The 26,865-nt window shown below is 38.0% G+C and overlaps 1 protein-coding gene across 4 annotated transcripts in view; it reads right to left on the reverse strand.

Annotated features, from left to right (window-relative positions):
* The window catches only part of CTNNA3 (catenin alpha 3), a 539,182-nt gene that overhangs the window by 50,280 nt on the left and 462,037 nt on the right, over positions 1–26,865 (reverse strand). For all 4 annotated transcript variants that reach the window (XM_063338117.1, XM_063338118.1, XM_063338116.1 and 1 more), the window contains 2 exons: positions 21,177–21,269; positions 11,489–11,670 (listed from right to left, as the gene is read on the reverse strand). In XM_063338117.1, the coding sequence (XP_063194187.1) occupies positions 11,489–11,670; positions 21,177–21,269 (275 nt within the window). The remainder of the gene's footprint in view (positions 1–11,488; positions 11,671–21,176; positions 21,270–26,865) is intronic.

The raw sequence follows: 26,865 nt of genomic DNA on the forward strand, positions 1-26,865 counted from the left end.
GACTACCCTTGGATCCTGGCTTACCTCCTGTAGGGAGCAGCTGGGCCCTGCTGCTCCCTGACACTGGCCTGTATCCTCACAACCTCAGGACCTGACTCCTGCTGCTTGAAGGACAAGGAGGAAGATGACTACGGATGGAAATTGAGCAGCCCCAGTCAGAGTGGTGGTGCCAGCTGACCCTGCAGGACTCTGCAACCGAGCAGGTAGCTGTTAGCTCTGGGGTGAGAGCTTCCCCTTGCCAGCCAGCCATCACCACTTCTGCCTGTCCCCGCTGAATGGTGAATGTCTACAGAGCACAACCTCAACTGCTGTGAGGTGGCACCGCGCCTGGCTTTATGCTGGGCCTAATGCTGCTCAGAGTTGTACAGTTTTCGCTTGGTCTGTCATGCCCAAAGGAGACTGCCCTGCCACAGGCTTCCCAGCTGCATAGGTGAACTGGCCTGGAAGCTGTTATATTACTGCCTGGAGCCCTCTTGCTTTTTTTATACTACTTATGTCTCTGTTGACAGGAGCTAATACTTGGGAGCCCTGAACTCACTTTGTCCTCTGAGTATAAAAGTCCCTAAAGGTGAAAGACAAAAGATGGCTCTTTCTGGCACAACAGATACAATCCTATTGTAATGACAAGTTGTATTTGCTGTAGTGTATGCTGTGAGTTTGCAGTTGACTTGCTTCTAGTCCTGGATGGATTCGGTAGATAGATCAGTTTATATGTGCCTTATTCATGATTTTGCTGTATTTACTACGTCCCCATTTTATTAAGCTGCCTCTGGCTATGTACGTGAGGCACGGACATTAGTTCCTCATCAAGCTTCTTGCTCAACTAACAAACATCTCTTTATCCCTTCATTTTTTTGCCTCAACTTTTACACTAAGCATTGTAGTACTGGTACCAAATAGTATTCGGTACCCTCAAATAACTGCTAAACTATTTGTAAGATTGCTAAAAATGCAAGGAATTAATTCCACTCTTGCAAAGGAGTAGAGAAAAAATAGTGAAGTAGTAACAACTATTACTGACGATTTCTCAAGGACTCATTGTTTTCAAGGAAATACTAGTTACACTTAGAGATACTGAGACAGGAAGGTCTAAAAATATATCTTTCTATTAGTAGATTGTTTTGTCCTACATACACAATTTGTTTACCTATATATGAGGTATAACTAACATGTCAGCACAAAAGATTTATACAGAAACAGTAGAGGCTCACTGTTTCAGACAGAAAACACTTTCTTGGTCTCCAATTTATAAAATTCTATTAGTATGTGGAGCATGTAATTGCTCTAATCAGAGGAATTAATCTTCACAGCTTCCATGACTACGAGGCATTCTATAGCACGAAAGAAAGGTTTCCGAAGTGGCTTTGTACAGTCCAGCAGTAAGTCAACTAAAACCATTACAAAAGCAAACCATCACCAGAAGTTTAAGAGTTTTACATAGACTTTTAATCAGATGAGTAGCAGACATGCTCCCACAAGGAGAATTATCTGAATTTCTGCCTGTATATATGAAAATTAAGTTATTTTCTATTCTAGCTGGCAAGTGACTCTGTTTCAAATGAATTAAAACATTCTTTTAAAAGAACTCCACATCTACATGAAAAACGCTCCATTTCTGAGCCCTGCTACTTGCATTAATACCTGTTTTTCTTGCAGGAAAAAAAAATAATTAAAAATGGTTTGCAAGCATTGGCAATATAAAAGTTAAAATTAGGAGGGTCAAATGTCAAGCTAAAACATTTTTTTGCCACTTTTCTATCAAAAGCCTAGGTGTAACCGTTAAGCTTGATAATAAAAAAGCTTTATGTTCACTTTCAGTTTTGATACAAAGAAATGAAAGTTGCGAAAACACAAATACAGTGCCTTTTAAAAAAGATTTTAAATAAGACCAAACTGTGAATGCCTCACCCTTCCAAGGAAAGAGGCAATTAGAAAAACAGTGAAATAGTTACACATCCTTATAGTGTAGCAAAATACCCACAATGTAGTTGGATTACTGAGAAGGAAAAGATATTAACCAAACATCCTTCTGTCCTCATGTTTTGCTGAAGAGCTTGTGTGACTGCTCTGTATGACTGCTCTCTCAGTGAACAATTTCAGGGACTTAGTCTATCCTTCTCCCCATACAGGGGAGAAAACATCCCCTCACACTGATCCAACACTGATTAGAAGTTGAACAGTTACGGCAAATTTTATTAAAGTAGCTTACCCCAAACCAATCCCTTCCACTAAAGCCTTCCTCTGAAATCATAACTTAACTCACAGATCAGCATTTTTTCTTTCTTTATAGAACTAGAAGCATAATAGCTTGAAGAGAGGATCAGGATTCAGAGAAGACATAAGCAACTGCTATGCCGCAGTTCAGTAACTGCGAGTTACCAGGTAAATTATATATGTTAACTGAATTATGGGAAAATTAATAGCATTCATGGAGGGGGAACTTAAGTACCTGCTGTACTCTAGAAGCTTTTAGTTTTGAGTAACACACTTGTAACCTAAAACTTTACAAAGAACTCGAGAGACTGGGAAGGAACAATGGCAATAATGTGTGATTAAATGTTCAAAAAAAGCAGAAACTACTTATCAGATATCACAGTAATTACTACCATGAACCTGACATTGTCCTGGACCTGCTGCCAAAGAACTTGCAAGCTAACACAAAAGAAGAAACAACAGACCTTTTGAAGTTCAACAAAATAAAACACCTGGTTCTGTACCTGGAATGGAACAACTCCATGTACCAGTGCAGAGGCAGAACTAACTGGTTAGGTAGTAACTTTGTATACAATGACCTAACATGAGTTAGTAGCGTGCCCTTACACAGTGAAGGCAAACCACATTGTGGGCTGCATAACTAAAAGCTTAGTCAAGAGGCTGAGAGAATTGATGGCCCTGTACTTGGCCCTTGCAAGGCAGCATCTCGGGTCCTCTGTCTGACACCAGGCCCCCAGTGCTACACTGACAAACTGAAGAGAGTCCAGAGATTTGGGGCTGGAGCGTATGAGGATGGAGTACAGGCTGAGGGAACAAAGCTTCAGCCTTAAGAAGGCAAAGCAGGGGACTAATCTGTATTCTTCCACTACCTAAAGGGGAGGATAGAGAAGACGCTGACTTCTTCCCTCAGAGATGCGCAGTAAAAATAAGGTGCAAGGGACACAAAGTGCGGCTAAAAAATCATGTTAGATGAAGATGGGAAAATGCTTTACTGTAGGTGGTGAAACATTTACAGATTGCCCAGAGAAGCTGGAAGTGCTAGAAATCTCCAATCTTAGGGATTTCCAAAGCTTTCTTGGACAAGCCCCTGAACAAGTTGATCTAATATAGAAATTAGTCTGCTTTGAAGAGGCTGGACTAGATAACCTCCAAAGGTCCTTTCTAACCTCGTTTCTTCTATGAGTTGGTAGGAACAAACTGATAGGCAATGAAATGAGACTGGACTACGGGATAGCAAGCAATCCCAGCAAACTAACATGCCTGCCAGGGTCCATTTCTCAACCTGGAGTGCTTTCGTGATGTGAAGGAGAACAATGAACTTCCACAGTACAGCACTGAAAGGACCTGTTTAGAAAAGAAACCTAGTAGGTGTTAAAGGAATAGGGTGCTGTTATGAATGTTACGAGCTGACTGGAGACAGAAGCAGCACTGAGAAAGAGATGAGAGAAAAGAGATGTGCTTAAGTGAAGACAGGTGGCTTTTTTGATGCAGAAGAGGTGAGAATAGAAGTGTATAAGAAGACTGCGGCTAAAGAAATAACAAAGATGATGCAAAAAGAAACAGGAGGCTGCAAAAATGCGGATTCAAAACAAATCCTACTTTGTTGCCGACATGGAGCTTTAGTTTATCCACACCCTCTAGTATCTCTAGTCCAGTTGTAAGCAATAGCAAAACATTGTTTACTGAAGGTAGTTATACGTGGTCTAACTGTATTTTGTTAGCAATGAGCAAGAAAGCAATGTTATGCTCATTATATTGTTCCTTAGCTGTTCACTGTATTGGTTTACAAGTATTTAACATGCTTTGCTTACCTGAAAAACAGCATACATGTTAATATTTTGTTAGTCTTCTCACCTAACCTCCTCTTTAGCTGTGTACTGTTTACCCATTTAGAACCTGTTGGTGTCACAGTCTGAAAGTTAAGAATTAACTTTGTAATTCCTAACAAAAGTATCTAAAACAAGACTATTCATCCATGATTTACCATGTTTGTTTAATAATAGTACTATTGATGTTAATCATGCATACTACAGGGAAAAAAATGCTCAACTTGCAAGCAAATTGGATATCTAAATACTTTGAGAAATACTCTGAGTAACAGAGGCAAACTGTTTATTTTTTTTTCTTGAAACATTTCTCTTTTGGTTCTAAGACTTCATTCCACAAGGCGATTATCACTTTGAAATATATCACTGTATAAAATAACTCATGGATTTGGATGGCGCTTTTTTTTTTTTTTTAGAAATTTTACTATCAGAGGATGAATATTTAGCACTTAGCTTTTAGAATTATATTGAGGCCACCAGAGTAGTTATTGTCATGTCTGACTAAGTATTTTCTGGTATATGTTTTTAGGAATCAGCTGAAACTATTTTTACTATAGAAGTGATAAAAGAGCATCCACACGAGTATTATATGAACTATCATATTCTATGTAAATATCATTAATCATTAAGGACACAGTAGTACTATGCATGAAATTCAGACTCAGTCAAAATCTTTTGAGATGCACAGGAGAACAGATACAGGTGTTTTGCCTTCAAAGTCCTCATTTATTTGTGAAATTTGAATTTGTATACATTTTAGAAGCTCTGTGACATCCAGGAGGAATGAGCAGTATCAGCTGATTCTGTGTTACATGATACGATTTAACTTGACACATCTCAACAATTCATGACAAATTTGAGAGACCATGTTTCTACCTGAGGATTCATTCTGCCTGATGCTACATGTAGTTCTGGCAGGACAGTCAGTATCCTGCAAGTACTGCAAAAATCTTAAATAACATTCACACTACGCTCACTCATGCAATTTTGCTGGTCATTTTAACAGTAAAATTTATCTGCTTAATCTACTATGTTGTAACAAGTAAATCCTGGTGGTTCTGTTTATCAAACCATGTATGATGAAACACATGCAAACAAGCAAACAACTAACTTGTAACTGCTTTAGAAATAAATTTATCTTAAAGAACATCTTTATATAATTCACTCTAGTAAAAGTCGTTCTTACTGTAGAACCCTAAGGAGGGTTCATGTACTTTTGCCCAAAGTAATCTGGCCCAAAATAACTCTGTCCTATGACTCAGCTGGAGACATCATCACTGTTGACAAAACTTTTACAACCTTCAATCTTTGGGTAATTTTTGATGAAATACTTAATTTTAAAGTGAAAGTTCTTTGCTCTCGTATGCATCTTATGATGCAAACACTGAGTACTTACAGACTCTCAATAAAGGCTGAAGACTCTGGCTGTTATCAGGTGAGGAGACTTGCTAGATTGGGCAGCTGCACTTGGTCTTAACCAACAGGACCACAGAGAGAAAATTTTAGGCTAAGCTGCAGTCCTTGGAAGTACTAGAGGTAGGAGGAGAATTCTATTTAGGCTTACTACAAGGATAAAGGGGGGCAGGTTTTGCAAGATGAATTTGCTAGATTTATTTTTCCAAGTCTTGTTAATTTGTTTTGCTATTTTTACTATTTTTCTAATATTAACTCTGAGATTGATGCCATTTTAGAAACAAACGTCAAGTATCAAGAGCAAATATGAGACATTTTCTGAACAGTCTGCAAAGCGCTGCACTTTTAAAAGAGGTAAAAGCCCAGTGATTCTTATTTGCTGTTTATACCACAGAAAACTGGAAGGGACTGTGGTGAGAGACTTTGACCAGGCAGTGTGAATCCTGAATCCACCGGCTGCGTGCCATAGGACACACTGTAAAACAGCCTAGCAGAAGCCAGTTACCAGAGCTGGTCTCTCCCTGATGTATCTTTAAAATCACCTGAGACATGGCAGCAAGCTCTGCCTTGTATGCCCAAATCTCACCTGAGGACCTGGTAGCATCCTTCCTATCAGCAAAGTGCTGTGAAAAACTTGCAGTGAAGGTACCTTGCTTTTCTCTGTTATTACGAAGGAACTTTCCTCGGCAAGCAAGACTCCAACAGTAAGGCTCTCCACTAAAACTGTTCTCAACGAGTTCATGACAGACTTCACTTTCCGTTTAAACCATTAACCCTTTAATGCTACTTTCTCAATAGGAATTAAAAATTGCAGTGTTCTGATCCCAAGCACTGCTTGAACTAGATACACATTGCTTTATATGAGCAAAAGAGTAACCCGTATCTGTTTATTGGTAGATACCCTCTTAATTATAAATCTGCTGTGGCAATGGAAGGAAAAAAAAAAAAATCCTGCTCCGTTTACACATAAAGTTTATGGAAAATAAACCCACAACCCCAGGATATTTCTTGTGCATTTTTAGCTTATCAGCAAAGTAATCAGAATATTTTCACCAGAATATTATTAAAACTATTATAGCAGATGGGGCAATTTCTTGCTATTCACCTCTACAGATTACACAGCAAAAGTGCAGAACACTCATGTGTTATTGACCCATGTGACTGAATACATTTTCCCCATAAAATTAAAAGCTCTGATTTCTTTTTAAACTTAAGACATTTTCAATCAGTGAATATTCCTGCTTTTGCACTGGGAAAATGTAATGTGACAGGACACAAGGAAGAAAAAAAATTTCAGATTATATTAACACAAATATATGTTTATACATAGCAAAATCCCTATTCTTTTACCCTACTATTCCTTTCACAGGTAATTCTGCCTGTTGTACATGCTGAAACACTGCTGGAGGATAGAGACTACTGCATAGCACAAGGGAGAACACATATATACACACACACATGTGCATATATGTCTCCCTAACCCAATGCTGTCTTCAGGGTAATTTTGTCCACACTTTTTCATGAGTTTAAGAACACAATTCATGCCTGTATTTGAGATAGACATATAAATAAGTAGTTATTACAAAAGCCCTGCAAGGTTTCTTACCACTAATGTAATTTGAAAATTGTTAGAAAGCTTGGGGAAAAAAACCCTATTTCTTATTGAGAGGAAAAATGAATGCATTTGGAACACTGAGTCAATGATGTATCCAAGCCTGTTTATTAGCTACTTGTTCAGTTTCCGTGAAATACAGCTTTGAAAAATAGTAACTCTAAAAGTCAGAGGAAGGCTGTGAAATAATTGCTTAAAAAATTGTAACTGGCCTGCCTTAAGACAATTCTGAGTCATGTACACTGGTTATACCCTAATGTATTTGTTTGTAAGTGCTTCAGAGTTCCTTGTTCCCTGAAACTGTGTTTTCTTTAATGTCAAATCTTTTAAAGTTTTCTCGTTTGGGGTGAACTAACTGGTTCATAGGCCAAGATTTGAAACTAAAATACGGTGCACAGTATCTGCTTCAAATATTGATCCTATGTCCCAAACTAGCCTCTTACATCCCTAAAAGTCTGCCTGTTCAGATGCCAGTTCTGTTCTCATCTTTCCTTTAAATATCACCCATCAATACAATGAAACGTCATGTATACTGAAGTCTGAGTAGTGAGTTTAATTGATTGTTCTATGTTTATATGGATTCTTTCCAAGAATTGTGTTCACCTAAAAGCTCAATTTAAAGGAAGAAAACTCATTCATTGCTGAGACAGAAGCTATTCCTTTAAAATAGTATATTCCCACAGAGCAGGACAGGTCTGTTGCTGCTGGAAAAGTGGAAGCTCAAAACCAGAGTGAACTAAAACCAGTAGACTAAGTTCTGGACTGAGTTTTCAGGTCGGTAGTGGTCCTTGTGCAGCTATGGCATTTCAGATGTCAGACACCTAAGACTACAAAGGGACTTAAGTGCAACTAATCGAGTATCACAGCACTTAAATAAATCTTCAGCAATCATCATGTCACACGCACTGCGCTGTTAGCAGGACACACTGTAAATGAGCATTAAGTAATTCTACGCAAAACACTCATCATGGAAGTTGTCTAATCATGGCCATTAGGAGACAATACAGACAAAGGAATCCTTTTATCTCATCCTCACCCAGGAAACCAAAGCCTTTCAAAAGCTGAACCAAGAACCGAAATCCTGCTTTCCCTTCATCATGACATAACTGATCAACACCCACAATGGTGGCAGAATTTGGGCCAAGTGTGACTTTAGTGCACAGAAATATAAATCCATGTCTGTTGTCACCTCTCACTCAGAAATGTCATTAATTGCTAAGCTACAGGGCACACCATGTGTGAGGACTGCAGAAATGATGGCTTTGTGGAAAGGAGGAACCTAGTAGTCTTTTTATCTTCCTGTCTCCAAACTATCCGATGAATATTTAACAGACAAATACATATGCAGCTTTTGGAACAGCAACTGGAATCCCTAAACACGAGCCAAGCAAATGCCTCTTCTGCACAGGGAAGTATTCACCAGATGATGTTAAAAGTATCTCCCACACTTCCTGATAATTTATAGCCTAATACTCTGTAAGGTCAAACATAAGTTTAAATGCCCCCTCTAGCAAAAGAAACCAAATGTTCTGCTATCTTGAGTGGATCCCTAAGGTATCAGAAAACCGAATGAACCCTACTCTGTATAGTTCTGCACAGCAGGCTTTCAAAGGAGATGTAGGATGTAGATACACACTTTGGATAGATCCTGAGCCAGTAAGGTGCTCTGAAAACCTCTAGCCCCTTCAAACAGGGAAGTGGCAAAGCACCTCTCCTGCATATTCGGAGGAGGATGATAAGTGACAGGCACAAGGGAGATGACTCTCAGGCTTTGCTCATTTCTGCAAAAAGCAAGAAGCAGAAGTACAGGTTTCTGGTCAACCACTGGGGAAGGCAGCAGAGCCAAGCCAAGATGGTATTTCATGAGAAAGACAGAAATGGGGCTGCAGCTACAGGCTGAAGACAGACAGAAAATATCAGCAGACCCACTGATACTTTGTTGGTTTCTCAGCTTCGCTGAATGCCTTTGTTGTTGAAGCCATGGCAATACGTTCTTTTTGCCTTACTAGCCGTAGCCCTCCCACAGAAACTACAATCCAGTTCATTTTCAGAAAAGTAAAATTCAGGAAAGAAACCTCTACCAAACTCTCTCATTTCTAGCAGCAACAACCTTCAGCAACAGACAGAACAGAATTGGCAGTAACTTCCTATGTTATCCCCAACAAGCAACAAGACAGATAGAGCCCAGCAAGAACAGGAGAACACGCTTTCAGCAGAGCAAATATCTGTTATCTACTGCCTCCACCTCTGCCTGTCAGGGCCAAAGCTTACTACTGCAAATATGATGGTACTTTCACAGAATTTTAAATAGATTCCAGTAATTAATGTAACCAATTTTGCATAAGCAGGCCTGATTATCATGTTCATACCACCAATTAGCAGCTGCTGCTAGCTGCTACAAACTTCCAACAAGATTTCTGCTTCTGCTCCATTACTTTTCCATCTCTCAAGTGTAAGTTTTCTATGACAATGATTTATAGGATGGTTCACTGCAGCAACGTTCATCATCAAGTTTTAGTAAGCGTATGTCATATAGCACATACAAAGTTTAAAGAAAGCCAGAAAAATATGTTACATAAAATTACAGTAGCCAGGCCTAGTCTCTATCTGCAGAGGACATGGTCATCAATGTTCAGTAGAGTTGTTTCAAATAAGGTTCTGTAGGTCCCTTTTGACAAGACAAAAAAGCAGAGGCATCTGCCTCTATAATCAAATAAGGAAGCTAAACCATAATAAGCTACTTCAGATAGTTACTCTTTATACCAGTCCTAACTTCTGCTAAGCAATTATCACTAGCCTTCACTGAAGACATCCTGAAGTATTTTTGTTCGTGTTCTAAGGCCTACACATCGGTACTCTATGCCAACATCATTCCCATCACCTTCTGTCTGAATGATGAGTTGTGTTGATACCAACGTTAACTTGGTCTTAGTTGAATATGTAACGGTTGCACTAATGTTTAGGGTAATACACACATGCAAACACACTAAGATGACCTTGAAAAATGAAAGCACTCATAAAAATGAATGCAAGGTCACACATTTGAAGGAAAACAGACAGTAGCTTAGCCTGACAGGCTGCACCCAGAGGGTGATGGTAGATAGCTCCTTTTCAAACCATCAATCTGTCACAAAGTCCCCCAGGGATCGATATTGGTCCCAGCGCTGTTTGAGCTGCTCTTCAACTCAAACCGGCAGATTACGCTACAGTGTTCAACTGAGAGCCACAGCTGCAAATCTAAGACTATGAACTGCCCTTGTGAATCTTGATTAATCTAATTCTAATAATTTAAAGAATTTTGGTGAAGGAGGTGACTTTAATTGTAAAGACTGACTTTACGGCACAGTGTGTTCTTTTTAGAAGATACTCATATACATCATATACTCTTAAAAAGAATAAAAGAACTGCTGAGTTCTACATGCACATCTTTAAATCACGTGAAGGTGAGTTTGGAAAGTGCTACCATGATAAAATGCAACAACTGTCTTCCCCAGAACAGGTCTAAGGCAGACCCCAGATTTGTTAGCTGGTTCAGCTCCATGCAAATCTGTTTAATTTAGGCACCTGAAGAATTTGTCCAAGAGGCTTAAATTTTTCTTCATATCTTGCATGAAAGGATTTATTTTATCAGACATGAAGTGTCTGGCAAGAGTGGTTGGTGTTTTAAGGCTTCACTTACCTATCAGCAACTACTTTATTACTGACCAGATGGGAAAAAACCCAAACACCAGTACCTCCCTTTGGTACAATTAATTTCATGAAATTTACTGAACATTTATTCAGTGCATGGTAGAAAAAGCTCCTGAATTTAAGATTGTTTCCCATATACAAGTATCATAGAACATATACTGGCAGCAAAGAGAAATACCAGCTTTGAAAGCTATCTGTTATAGGACACTTCAATCTTTAAAACTACATATAGCAGCATGATACATTTCTGATGAAAGTAACAGCAAGTAATGCGATACAAAATATGCAAGAGTCTGAATGTGTACTGCCAGACATATGCTCTGTACAGTATATTTTATGCTTGACAGCACGGTATGGTACAAGTAGAAGGAACAACAGATGAGACAGAGCTACAGCTTAAAATCAAGATTATTTTTTTTTTACTTTTTCCTTTTCAATAAGAGCAGAAATAAAGTGTTAAAAATATGCAAAACCCTCAACTGACCAAATAAATGAGGCCAAAGAAAAAAAAAAAAAATTAAGGACAAGCATAGTTTAAAACTTTAAACCTCCCTCCCAACATTTCAGTACTACTAGCTAGTGTGTAAAGCTAACTGTATTAGCTTAGCCACTCAATTTTGTAGAGACACCATCATCTGGCATTGAAAACTCAGTATTTCCTGCCACACCAATATGACAATGGCTTCCAACATTTATAAATACTGAATAAAAGACCCTTTTTTTGCACAATTACCTTGTGAAGTCAGTCATCTCCATCATAATCACACACATCCTCTTGGCCAAAACAATGATGTCATTGCTGGTATCGTCCCATATTTCAATCTCTGCATCGAGCTTACTCTTGACTTTTTTGAAGTCAGCCACTTGCTCAGCTATCTTTTCCTTTTCAGCCTCTGGCAGTTGAGTCATCTTGGCCTGAAACGTAAAATAGTTTGATTTGCAAACTGTCTATGTTAGAGTGGTTTTCTTTTTTTTTTTTTTTAAACAAAATCACTGGATATTATTAAATATATAGTTTAAACACACTGTGGCCTGAGACAACTGTTCCAGCCTCAGCACTTCTGAATTTCAAAATCTCTATGCTATCATTGGGTTGGGCCAAATAAATTACCTCAGTGTAACAGGGACAGTGGTGTCCATGAAATCATTAATATCAACACAGTGAGAGAAAGACAACTAAATTCTTCCAAAGAGCCTTTATAAATATGACTGATAGACCTTCCTTTTTCTCAGGCATGAAGGAGACTAAGTGTTTTTAAGTATGCAAGTTACAAAATGCAATATTCTTTCAGGTAGGAAAGAATAAAGGAAACAGCTTAACAAGAAGAGATGCTTGTGCTCTCTTCTGAGAAGGTTCTACAATATCATTTTGAGAACTGAAAAAGACTTAGTTCTTCAAATATGCATCTTCTGTCTTTCAATAAGATAAAGAAAATAGATGAACAATGTCAGAAATCAGTATGTGAATAAGGGTACCAAAAAAGTATCACGAATGCCAAACAGAAAATATCTGATACTCAAATCAATCCATAGCCAAACTGGGGTCAAGTAGGACACGGTCCTATACTTGGCTGCGGCTCCAGACTGGACTGTTTGCAAACATTCCAATGGCTAAAACTCCTTCAAATAAAGATTTAGTATAGCTAGAAAACTGGTGTGTTTTGTGCAAGTTCAGACCATGGAATCAGAACACTCAACCTATACGGAATGCATATATTCTTCCTACATTTAAGCATTAGTGAAGTATAAAGAGTGAAACAACTTCTGAAAATGCAGCCTGGTGAGACAAATATTTTATTTAATATTCTTCTTCATGAGCAAGATTATCAGTCTGCTCCAGACAAAGGTCAGATACACTTCCTGTGTCAGAAGCAGGCCAGGTAGCAGGCAGGGGCTAAGATATTCTGTGGCCATATAGCAGTCCTGGCCCTTCATAATACCTTCTACCACAGCAAGTGAGGAGACCTTTTGGTCTGTCGGTCTTGATGGCTCTGCTCTCACAGTGGTTTTTCTCTATCACTTTCTCTGTGAAGTGGCCCACCTCTTGCACCGCCGGCCATCAGGCCCTCACAGTTACATACAGCAACTATTAACACACTGTAATTATGCTGCAATTAAACAATAAATATTTTGTGACTTACTCTTGTTTATAAAACATCTACCATCCACGAAACAGAAATTTAAGGCAGTGGTGGAATTACTTATAATTAGTATAACAGGTAAGCAGTTTAATATGTAATGTGTATTTTTTCAAGCCATGGCATTTCACAGATTTTATTTATGCTTGAACCACTCTGTCACAAGGTTAATTTTCCCATTTATATGAATTACGGGAAATTACAGGTCCCCCAAAGTATAACTATCTTATAATTGCAGTCACAGGTAGAAAGCGTACATATTTTAAGAAATATTTTTCCTGTTTTGTTAAAAAAATCCACACCTGAAACAGACCAGAGAAGACCAAGACATGCTTTCCTCAAGGTCCTAGGATAAGCTTGCTGGGAAAGGTATGAAACAGATGGAAATACAAGTTGGGCTACAGAGTCCAGAGAATCAAAGTACCTCTTTTTATAATCTAGTAGGTATTTGCTAATCGGTAGATGCTTATGGTATTTCCTAGCCCCCAGCTTCAATACTGCTTTGAGTTCAAGAACACAGGCCTAGATCTGGAAACCACAAGAAAGATGACATTTTAATGAGAGAAATGTGACATACAGTATCCTGCTACGTGCCAACCATAATGAGTTTTAGGTGGAACGAAACACATTATCCACTGGAACAAAAGGGCAAAGGAAAACTACAATTCTGACCTTGATTTTTCTTTCATTTCCCTCATACTGCTTCAAAACCATATACAGCAAGAAAATAAACCAATTGTATACACAGCCTTTTAAGCGCAGATATGATTTTGTATCAAAATAGACAACATAATGGTAAATGTGAAATAAAGATCTAAATTGAATGACTGCTATTACATGAGTGCAGGTTTATTTTGTCCACCAGGAGAAAATGTTTTTTTCATTACTTCTAAGAAAAAATGCTTTTTATTGCAGTAGATAACAGAGTTAAAACTAGGTGAGAGAGAAGTGATATTTTTCTTCCTTCTATTATAAAAATAATCGTGGGGGTTTTTTTCTTTAATTTCCCCGAATTAACTCTTCAGAGGGCTATTTATCCCTCGTAGCTGGGGAGTCTCCAACACTGGGATTATTTGCATTGTCCCATCCGCAACTTGATTTACCGTGTTAAGACTGGTGTTTCTTTTCATTTCAGTCCCTTCCAAGTTTCAGTCAATTCGCTGTCACAGATACTGAGATTTTAGGATCAAATCAAATTGTCCACATAATGATAAAAATAGAGGACACAAAGGGAGTAACTACTTGGTGAAAATTTTGACTCATCTCTCACTGGTGTATTAATCACCAACGAGATCCCAACCCAAAGAACTGGCCTTTTGCCTGCCTTTGTCCCTGGCTACACTCTAAGGAATTGACTTTCAGAAAAGCTCATGATTATTCTCTTAAAAGTCTTAGACTGACACTCATTTTTTCTTTCCTTATCCCCTAAAACAAATGACTGGCCAGATCCACACCATAAAAATTCTTACCACTTACAGGGAGGAAGGAAAGGAAGAAAAGCCACAAGAAGCACAACACATTCAAGCAATTGTTTGTGTTATAGACAACTCCTTTAGTCTGAGACAGAGGTGAGCCACATATCCTTCTAAAAGGGAAGAACCTCCTTTTGAAAATTATTTAACACAGCTGCATTGTAGGTTGCAATGTCTCATGTAACTGCAGAGAAGAAAAAAGAGAAAAATTCTCTTTTTCTACAATTTTGTGGGTTACAAAGGAAAAAACACAACCCATCTCCTGATGGAGCACGTGAAAAACTTTTCAGAGCTTTTACAAACAAGAATACAAAATAACATGCTCCTTATATACTGCAATTCTAAGACAATGGCATAGATTCATGTCCCTGCTTTGCTGCAGTTGAGACCTAAGCTCTTCAGTCCCCTGCAGACTCAGCAGTGACCAGAAGCCATCTCACCCATGTTCTTGTTCCCCTGCTGCAGAGTCAGCTGAACACTTGATGGAAGTGAACAAGTTCTCTCCAAATCGCTCAAAGGACAGGAATCTATTTCAATCATGCTATTTTAAAACAGTTCCAACTGCGATGTTAATTGTTTTTACTTGAACAAACTTTGCAGATGACCACCACAGAAAATGTGCACATCAGCTGAGCCTATTTTATCATGAAGGTGAGTGTAAGATAGGCACTTAGAAATGTGTTTTGAGTGCTTTTCTTGAATATGGCACAGAATTAAAGAGTGATTCTGTTAAAATGAGTCAATTGTGCCCACTACCTTTTACAAAACAAAATCCTTTTTGTACTCACTGAATAATTGTTCTAGTTTGGATAAAGAGGTGAAAGAGAGAATGGTGGATATTCGGCAATTCATGGCAAAGGGAATACACAGGATGATCCCTAGAGATGAACTGTGTGGTTGTGTGGTACTGACAGCTGAGAGTAGCTGAATTTCTTTTGCCACGCTTACTACCTGCTGTCACCAGTTGTCTTCTTCCAATTTTAAGAATTGCAGCATGCCTGCTGAACACCAGCATTCTCAGAACAAGTTCAGAGTGTGACTCATTTGTCCTGCCATGTCAGTTCCTGTGTATTTTTAGATACAATATAATTGGATAAAGAGGCAAAGCTATCGGGAGATAATATCAAAAGAACAAACTGTTTAATGCCATTTTTGCATCAGCACTTGCTAAAAAGGTTGACTTAGATGAGGCAATTGTGTGATACTAAATCTCATTTCCCTTTGTCCCAGGGTAAGAGGCCTACAGATGAAGAAGCAACATGTCATGAATCTGGGCTTTGCTAGGGTTTTGTCGCTGGTTCTCATGTCATCCTATTCACAAATAATCTAGGGAAATATGATCTAGAGGTAACTGCCACTGAACGGATATGATACGGGTTAGAAAATCGCTCACAGGATACCTACCAAGAACGCGTGCCAAACTGGAAGTATCTGTCAGGCAAAATTTTGAAGGGACCTGCCCTGACTCTGCCATTATTTAGTATTTTCACTAATGGTGTGGATGACAGAACCATCTGCAGTGTAAGAGGCCTAGTCTGAACGTGTCAGAGTTGCGGTTTAGAATTCAAAGCAATCTTGAGAAATTTAAAACCTGATCCGACAAAATAACACGATGTATTTCAGCTGAGACATGTACAAGGTTTTACATCTAAGAAAAATCACCAATATGCACATGGAACTGAGACACAACCAGTTATCAGTGGTTCTACGGGCAGAGATTTGTAGTTGATCAAAACGCTGTACTCTTGGCAAAGGGCAAACCTCATACAAAACTCATTCTAAAGTATGCATACAGAAGAAAATAGTATAAACATTACACTAGTGGTTGTTTTTGAGACCAAAGCTGGAGTAATGCATTTAACAATATCAATAGCCTGGACACAAAATTCAAGAAGTCATTAACCAGATGAAGAGCATCCAGAGGAAAGAAAACCAGAGAAAAAGACACAGAGAAACCACTACCTTAAAGGATAAATAACGGGTATTCAAGTTATTTAATCTGGAGTTTAGAAAACAGAGAGGATGTGGAATAAGGATCTACAAGCACAAAAAAATACTATATATAGAAAAGGGAAGCTCAAATCCTGTGTCCATTGCGGATAAGACTAGTACTAACTAACATGCTTAACTGCAACATATGAGGTGTAAAGAAAAAAACTTTCCAATAAACAATCAATTCCAGTAATGACCTAAATAGAGACAGCAGTGCAATTGCTCTTACATAGGTACATGTCAGAAGAAGTGTATTTATTGTACCTTGGGACAAAATGGCTGGATTGGCCTATTTCTTGGGTTTCTTTCCAGTCCTACTTTGTAACAGTACAGGAGCATTATACTGCTACAACACAGCCCTCCATTACCTCATCTCTTCCCCATACCGAAATTGGAGTAAGTGAAAAATTACCAAGGAAATTAAATACTTTTTATAGATCATGACTCCTGACAGGGAATCTTTTGCCATATATTATCAAAATTATTATTAGTAGAACCTACTCAAAACTACAGCAGTTATTTGCATTACACTTGAATTCTTACCACCAAGATTTCAAGCTTCTGTGTGGCTTTGATAAAAAATAAATTTAAAAAATATTTTAAATTTGGCTTTTTATTTATAAAATAGCACATGCTTCCTGTTAACATATGCCAACATTTATATTAATGTAGGAACTTAGATGTAAAGTGCTTGCTACTTGAGTAAGAATACCCCCGATTCATTTGACAGCAAATTAACTTCCCTTCGAAGTATTGTTTTACACAAGTATCAACAGGTGTTCTTGGTGTTTGCTTTTACATCTATTCTCTCTTCTTCGAGAGTTCGGTAGGATTTTTATATGATCATTTTTCAAACCTAAATATATTTTTAGACATATATTAATGATTGCTATATTTAAGATGTAATAAAAATAAAATAATAAAATAACTCGGCCTGGATTTTCTCATTCACAATATAATACACACTGAGTCAACTCTCCGTAAGCCCTGAATTGTTGCGCAAACATAGTATGCAACAAGTCTATATAAAAGTTCATCTTATTCTCAGATGTTTTTGTCTATGTATTCACAAAACAGCCTGCAGAACTCTGAGAAAAAATGTGGGTGGGTGGTTGCCTGAAAGCATTTCTGCTTTTGTCATCTCTAAGTAGCTTATGTATGAGCTAACACATTTCACATCTTCAATATGAACACTTGATCTGTAGCAATAACTTTAAAATTAAGCTACGCTGTTCCCTTCACTAATTTAGTAACTTTAAACACTTAAAATAAATTCTCTCCTACCATCAGAATGTACATTGTCTTCTAAGACTGAAAATTAACTGGGCAAATACTTACTTGACCTTCTCTTCAATGCAAAATCATATGTTAATAAACCACTAACTACCTTAGTGGAATTACACTGAACATGATGGCATAAATTTCCTCAAGCAAAATTACGCTGTGATAGGCCTGCAGAGTAACTACACAGATTAGACACAACAGCCAGATGAAGATCTAACTTCCATCTGAGAAAAACTGCGTTAGTCCTTGAATCCACAAGCAGTACCACCTGTTTTCATACTAGCTAAGGATTTGGTCCTAAGGATCTTCTTCAGGGATATACAACCGCCCTACGTCCAGTTTAATTACTGAGAGATCTCACAGCACACTGCCCAAGTTAACCTGCATCCCATAAGCACCATCACATTCATCCTATAGATAGGGAATTATGCAAGGGAAAGATCAATAAAGTAACATTTCCAAGATGACTGATATACTTGCATAGTCACGAACATAAATACAAGGTCAAATTTCAGTCCTGCCAGCTCACCACTAACCTATACTCTGTATCTTTACAGACAGATTCTGAAGAAGTTATAATTAATAATATATGAATTTTTCCTACATAAGGAAAATGAGATTTGCTAGTTAAGATGTAGCCTTTGTTACTAGTGGCATACGCACATCGCATCACGTTTTACATGCTGTGGTATGTTTTTTACGTTGTGGTAAAAAGACAATGCAAAAAGGTGCTTTCATAGGCACTAATTCCCTGTTGGAGCAGTGAGAGTTGTGACATAGGAGAAAATATGACACTTTTGACATAGAAAGAGGAATCAAGAGTGCTCTTGTGCAGAAGCAGAATCGAAACAGGTATGTATAAATAAAATTGAATCACTGCAGTGGAAATGCCTAAGAGAAAGACCTCAAGGAGGAAAAGAAGTTACTCTGCAATCTTGCCATACCGCTTCTGGAGCACAGTCATTCTTGGTGTTCCCACTGCATGCAAAAGCCTTACAGTAGCACAGGAAATCTGCTGCAGAGGACAAATCCCTGTCTAAACCTTAAAAATCTTTCTTACCTATACAGATTCTTCATATTGCTAAATATGTTCTAGGAATAAATCTTCGAATAGCAGTCCAAACAAAGAGGCCTTAAATCATTGTTCACATTTGCTGCAACAGCAAACAGATTTGTTCAAACATTTGTTTTAAAAAAAAAAGTGTATGTGAAGATTTCATTTCTGTCAACATGTTGATTTAGGTTAAGAGGGTATGCATCTAATTTAGTCAGAGACATAATTTTCTTCTAAGTTTTTGGGGAATGTGTCATTTATGGCCCTGATACCATAATCTAAAAACTAGGAAAACTATCTCCTAGTAAAGATACAGAATCAGGCTTTAAGCAATGACTTCTATCTAGATCCCCCCAAAAGGAACATTTACAGTAATTGTATTATTTTGGGGAGAAATGAAAGAAAAAATAAAAACGTACCTCCTATACTGTAAAAATACTGTTTCTTCAAATGTATTAATCATAGTTTATCTATAAATAACTGTCCGTTTCATCTCTCCACCAAATTCCCTGACAGTGCAGATTATGTAATGCCTCTGTAGTACAAGGAAAAGCATATCCCAGCCACCTCTCCCCAGCAATACGCTATGCCTCTGACTCTTCACAGCCAGCTCTCTCCCTGCAACAGGCCTCAGCATTTACTTCTTGCTTTGTGTACACATCTAGAAGTATGTGTTACTTACAGTTTTCTTTTGAAAGAACATTACCTTTAAAGAAGTATTCTGGTTTATCTGAGTGGAAGAAGTGGAAGACCACGTGTGAAAACGTGATCTTTTAAAGCTTTAGCAGATCTTTTGTTACTACATTAGGATAGTGAACTTCTACAAACTACCACGGCCTGTTTCTGAATGAGAGAAAACCTTCAAGTGCATTCATTATGGGATATTTATGAAAATATGTAAGCGCACCATCTGTACCTGTTCCAAACAAATTCATAGGCTCTCATATGCATGATGTTTTAAAGGAAAACCTTGCTTAACTACAATAAAAATTTTTGCCTGTAATGTGGGGAAAACGCGTTAACATTTAGAGAGAGTAGTTTCAACCAAAAAGAGCAGCGAGTATACTTTAATTGCCAATTATGTTTACTGAGTAGTAAGATTGAATGAGGTGATCTTTCATACAGTTATATTTCTCACAATGTTTTAAGAGTCAACTGACAGGTAATTAACGTGTCATTGATATGCACGTATGCAACACAAGTGAGCAGTGTTCATTTTGGTTAGTAGTTTTTCCTTAGTATTTAAGGTCTTAATGAAGAAAATATCTGTGTTTGATGAATAAAAAAAAATGTGCTTGCTGAAAAACAAATAGGAATTAAAATGCCACTTTCTTGACATAATTCTTTTTATATTGAAAAGTGGGGTTTTTCCCCAACTGGTTCTATCAATTATCATTTCCATTCCGGGAATACTACTAGAAACAATCAAGTGTGAGAGATGTGTTATTGCTCTAGGTGTTGAGCAAACAAGTAGTGAAGCTGACATTTCTGGCCCCATGGATCTTTCCACTTCAGAAAGCTGTGAACAGAGTACAGCTGTGCTGAAACATTATTTAAAATAGAAACATAAAGATTAATGTTTGCTAAATACACCAACTTTTTACTAAGAAAGCTTTTGCTGCATCAAAAATATTTTCAGGTTCTTAAAAATGTCTGAATGCAAACAATAAACAATAACCAGTAATGTAGTGAACTCCTCAGGTTCAGTGACGATACATCACGAAAAACATTCAGAACTTCTAGGAATACAGAAATTGTCAAATCTGTATTAAGTTTTCCATACGTCCTCATGAATTCACTAGTTAAGCAATAAACTACAAAATAGGTTCACGCATGAACACAGCAGGAAAAGTCCGTAACTCACACATTGTGGTGGCTAAGATTCCAGATATATCCCTTTCTCTTCTGTGCATGTGAACTTTCTCACACATAGATGTTATTTTTGGTCAATACGCATTGCAGGCTTCAGTAAGACTCAGACATAAACATTTCCTTGTTAACCTAGCTTCTATTAGACCAAGCCACGTTTATGAAACTGTAAACTATTAGAATTTCATTCAGTAAGTATAAGAATTTTTCTATCTAATTTACATCTGTCATTAGAACAGGCTCCCTAGGGAAGCGGTGACGGCACCAAGCCTGTCAGAGTTCAAGGAGCATGTGGGTGACGCGCTCAGTCATATGGTTTAGGCAGTCCTGCGAGGAGCAGGCAGCTGGACTTGATGATCCTTATGGGTCCCTTCCAACTTGAGATATTCTATGATTCTAGTCTAGATCTTCACCAAGTATTTACAACTTAATTACTCTGTGTTTTTCATGTCATACACATTGTTTGATGCCCTCTGCACATTTTCAGAAATCTATTAAGAGTTGAAAAAGATTTTAATCATTCACTGCATTACTTTAAGTGGCTTCATAGGAACATAGTAGCATTTTTCCCCTCATGAAACTGCTTTTTAAATTAACTGGTGTAATACATACCCTGTCAGTTTTCCCTTCAGTCTGAATACTTGTACGACTACGTGCGTCATGGTCTTCTTCAAGGTCAGATACATCTTCTAGCTCCTCGGGTGTCTGGGAAAAAACGTAGAAATGGGTTATTCTCTTTTATGGGTAGTAACTTTGGTATTAGTTTCAAACATATGTTATAATTTGGTCCAAGGTAATATCTAACAAACAAAGACTAGTCGTGTTCTAGCAGTGCACTGGTTATTAAACCCTAACTAAAATCAAATTGTGTCAGACAGCTCTGAACTAGTTCAGAATAGCCATACTTTAATTAAAGCACTGTCTTTTAAATTTGGTACTCAGGGAAGTTATTTTGTATTTAAATATTGTGTTATTGCTGCTAGCAAAGGTGTCTTACAAGAAACCTTTACATGACGAGAACAGATGCCTACGTTTTTAGAACCGAAAGATTATTCTTCTTTTTTAACAAGTTTTTCTACTACTTCTCTTCACTGTCCAGAAATACTCATATGCCCACTCTCCCATCTCCTTCAGAACCCTACCAATTTTTGTTGCTCCACTGACATCAAAGAGTGCTCCAAGTCAGCTATGTGCTCTGGGAGGGAAAAAACCACTTTTCTCCCCATTTTGAATTTGTCTTCTCAATTCTGACCATTTTCTATACAATCTAGGTCTTCACATTTATTTCCTCTTTCCAACTTAACAACATATTATTAAAAAAAAAAGTCTTCATGCAGGAGTTCTGAATTTTATCATAGACAACTTAGTAAAAAAAACATAATGAAGATGGCTATAAAAAGGACACTAAAAATATTAAAATCAAGTTGACTCATATTAACAGAACACTGCACAATGAAGCACACAAAACTTCTAGGATTATGAACTATTTAAAAAATAATATGGGTTCTGTCAATGCAATAGGGCACTCAAACAATTTCTCCTTATCAAGTAGATTCACATTGTAAAGAACAAAAAAAATACATATAAGGTCAAGACTCAATACAGAACTGGAGATCTACTACTGAATGGTCTACTACTGATTGACATCTCGAGTTCCAATTAGAGGGAAATCCTGACGTTCTTGGTATTCCAAAAGCCTGATGTGCCAAGAGAAACATGACAAGAGAGGACTATCAGGTAACCCTACCAAAAACAGCCAGAAAAAAACCTGGTCATTACTCTTACCCACTTTTCAATCATGTCAAATGTAATCTTTTTAAACCAGAATTGCTGTATGTTCTCACCTGCTTATTTTTACTGTCAAGTTACAAATAAGATTTGTTGAGAGGAACACTGTAGGGTTCTGTTATTTTATTTCTGGGTCCATGGTAATGGCACTAAATTAAAGTGCATACATTCGTACAGTCTGGGAAAGCACCTCTGTGGCTGTGGCCAGAGGGTGGTACATAAACTACTAGACTTCAACGTCAGCCTTGAAACAAGGTTTAAATAGCACTGCATTACTTCAAGAGCACAAAAGTAAATTCCACTCACTGAACAAAACAATAATTTCTGTGAGATAACATTTTAAGAAATAAAGAACTCAAAGCTGGTGCACAAGCTAGCAGAAATACAATGCTGGTGGTGAAAAATATACATAGACTTCCTCAAGAAAACAGACGGGCAATCAATTTTGGGGGCAAAGATAGGCATAATCCTACACTGGTAAAGCAAGGAAAAGGAACATTTTATTTTCAGGCAAAGACTAACAGTGTGATGAAGTCTCCCAGCTTTAGTCTTGGAATTAGACGTAGTAAGAATTCCACAGTAGCCAAAAGCTGTTACCATGCACAAGTTGTTTGAAAACGTGCAGTGTGGAAGGAAAATCAGATTTGTTGCAGGTGAATATCCATGGAATAAAAAAACTATCACAAACTCTTTAATCGAAACACTTACAGACACTCTTATTAGAGGACCAATAGCAGAAAGGGTACTGAAACAGAGGAACCCTAGCTTCTCAGGATTACACTGACCACGGCCCTCAGGCAGCTAATACCCTTGAATCGGTGAGAGGTTTATAGAAAAAAGAAGCCACTTTCTTTTTAAAGCTGCACATACTTGGTTACCACATACAGAAATATGCTGTGATTCTTAAGTCTTTGTAAATATTAGTTACAATTTTTTCCCCCAATGATCATAAAGTTGGATTCACAGTGGCAGCAAGACACCATTCCTTCCTTTGTGAAAACGTTCTTGGGAATGTTTGGCAATCCCCCATTTTCCAATGTAGTTGGTTTTAATTTTCTTCTTCTATAAAACATGGAATACAACATGCTGTGACAGGGCAAAATGGTTAATAATTTTGAGGCAGTCACATTATTCGTAAGTGCATTTAAGAGCTTTTACCATTACTGCCCCACAACAAATTGCATATATTTACAAAAAGATTATTTTAGGAGGCATTGAGAGAATTTTCTAGAATTGTATTGATACTTTTTTTCTGTAAGTCAAACTACATAAATATTATCAGCCTAAACGTAGAAACCTTAGAGGGCAAAGAGGACAGGAAAATTACACTAGTGTTAAGACACCTCTAAACGCCAGTCTCAGGTAAGCTTTCCACAGATGAAAACATCCATCTATTAATCTGATATTTCAAAACTGCAAGTTGTACAACAAGAAGCTGTTGTTGCTCTTTCCAGCTGCACTGCCATAGGAATTCTCTCCACTTCTTTCCTCAATGCAGAACATTGGGGTGGAGGCTAAGTGCAAGCATGGCTGTCTCGAAGCACCTCCCTGTCCTCCACGATCAAGTTAAAGATGTCCCTGCTCATTGCGAGGCGGTTGGACGAAATTACCTCTAAAGGTAATAACCCAAACTATTCTATGATGCTATGAAAGGAAAAACACTCTCTGATGACAAACCTTTTAATCTGCTTTTCTACAAGGATTTTAAAGAGAATAATTAATAAAATCAAGGCCTGGCCTTAGTCTTTAGATCCCTGCCAGTCTTTCCAAACTGGGTTCAAGTTGGCTTGTTGGCTTATTTGCTTTTTAATCCAAGCTTTGCAGAACAATGTGTTTGAGTAGATTTTACATAACTTTCTCCAACACAGTTTTTTATGCAGATGCTCCTCAAAAGTGATTATCCAAACAACTTTATCTAGATCATTCATTTTTAAAGGTCACATACACCCACGAAACCGTCAATCCTGCAAATAAAGGGTCTCAGCTGTTAAAAAATAATGCAGAGCCAAGTCTAAAATCTCAAAGCATACAATGTAAATGGATGAAGAGCTATCATGATGTGAAAAAAGGAAGCTATATCCTCTTATCTAACATTCAATTAAATGCTGACCTTTAAACTGTCATTATATGCTCTTATGTTTTTTATCTTATCTTGGCTTCAACAGCCCCTATCAGTCATTCTTTTTCCCAAATGAATACTAAAATGCAGTGCAGACTAACACCTTAAGAGGAGCTAAATTGATGAGTGATGTCTTTATTATACCACTGCAAATACAGGAGTTATTTGTGGTATGTAAATACCACCGCAGCAACAGAAATGCTTGTATGCACTCTAGGAGGATCAGAATTTGGCTATTATGTTCTTCACTGAGAACAGAATGGGTTTAAAGAGATTATCTATTCTACTCTGGACATTTGACTAATCCCCACGTTTTGAAAATTTCATCATGTCAAGCAGCATGTCATTCAGTGTAACAAACCATGGTAAACATGTCACAAATGGTCTCTCTGCAAATACTTAGCTAGTGTCTAATGATTTTGTGTATTAGTCACGATACCACTGCTATCCCACATTTAATTCTATCAGATGACAGGCTGCCAAAGAAAGAGTTTTGATGCACTAGAGGGAGAACAAGAAATTGGAAGCATTATTTATTTTTCCTGACTAATTTAGTAAGATACTCATATAATTCCTGCTATCTATTCACCAAGAGCACTTTTCAGGTTTTTGCTAAAAGCAATTATTTTGAGTGTTATTTTGAAAACAATAAAAACACACATTATAAAGGGCAAATTAAAATCCTATGTTCTTAATCTGTCAATATTGTGACATCTCAATGCTATGGCAAATACCATCCCGCCCAGTTATCATTAAAAATGATCACATGCCTATTCTTGAGATCTCTTCTTGGCCCTTACCTTAAAGTGGCATCTTTTACATATCACGTTATTTGGGATATCACGAATATAAAGCTAACAAATGATTAATTAAACCACAGATCGGAACTCTCCCTTTGATAGCTGTCTTGTCACCAACTGCTCGCACGGAACTGGTCAACAAGTAATAGTAAAATCATTATCCCGCCATAGCCTTTACACGTTACAGACAGATCATTTTCAAATGTACGTAATAAACAGTTCTTGTTACTAACAGAGATAACTGTGCAGAAGATCTCTTATACATTTAAGCTCAAATTTCAAGTAAGATTAGTGGTGAGAACATAAATTTTGGAGAAGACCAAACAGTTTGATTAATGATGAGAATAAATTATAACCTTCTACAACGAAAGATGAAAGTATTTTCAATGTAAAAAAAAAAATAAATTACATTATATGGTAAAGAGTTGAGGTTTTAAAAATAATAAATGCTGTCAACTCATAGTATGGGGCAAAAGTTATCTTATTACTACTGTATGCTAAGAGGTTTTGTTCACTCGTTTAACAATAAGCGAATTTATAGCATTCTGCTTCAGGAGATTAAGACAAAAAAGTTAACACAATCACCATTAGAAACAGCTAGACAGATCAATAGCCCGACTCCTGTGTTTTCAGTTTTCAGAACTGAAAACTCCTGTGTTTTCAGTTCTCACTGAGGATACATTAGGATAACAGTCTTCTCAATAAATGGCCCAGGAGATAGGAAGGATGTGAGCAGAGGAGTGCAACTGAGAAACATGAAATTTTTGAGAACTGCCTTCTGAAAATCCTTTTTAAAAAGTGGCCCACTTGGTGGATGAGGGAAAGGCTGTGGATTTTGTTTACCTGGACTTTAGTAAGGCCTTTGATACAGTTTCCCACAGCATCCTCCTGGACAAACTGGCTGTGCATGGCTTGGATGGGTGTACTCTACGCTGGGTTAAAAACTGGCTGGAGGGCCAGGCCCACAGAGTGGTGGTGAATGGAGTTAAATCCAGTTGGCGGCCGGTCATGAGTGGTGGTCCCCAGGGCTTGGTATTGGGGCCAGTTCACTTTACTATCTTTATCAATGATCTGGACAAGGGAATCAAATGCACCCTCAGTAAGTTCGCAGATGACACCAAGTTAGGTGGGAGTGTCTACCTGCTTGAGAGTAGAAAGGAGCTGCAGAGGGATCTGGACAGGCTGGGTTGATGGGCCGAGGCCAATGGTATGAGGTTCAACAAGGCCAAGTGCCAGGTCCTGCACTTGGGTCACAACAACCCCATGCAGCACTACAGGCTTGGGGCAGAGTGGCTGGAGAGCTGCCCGGCAGAGAAGGACCTGGGGGTGTTGGGTGTCAGACAGCTGAATACAAACCAGCAGTGTGCCTAGGTGGCCAAGAAGGCCAACAGCATCCTGGCCTGTATCAGGAACAGTGTGGTGAGTAGGACTAGGACAGTGACTGTCCCCCTGTACCTGGCACTGGTGAGGCCCCACCTTGAGTGCCATGTTCAGTTTTGGGCCCCTCACCACAAAAAAGACATTGAGGTGCTGGAGCAGGTCCAGAGAAGGACAACAAAGCTGGTGAGGGGTCTGGAGCATAAGTCTTGTGAGG

The sequence above is a fragment of the Chroicocephalus ridibundus genome, chromosome 6 (genome assembly GCF_963924245.1).
Source record: "Chroicocephalus ridibundus chromosome 6, bChrRid1.1, whole genome shotgun sequence".
In the NCBI taxonomy this organism is placed as follows: domain Eukaryota; kingdom Metazoa; phylum Chordata; class Aves; order Charadriiformes; family Laridae; genus Chroicocephalus; species Chroicocephalus ridibundus.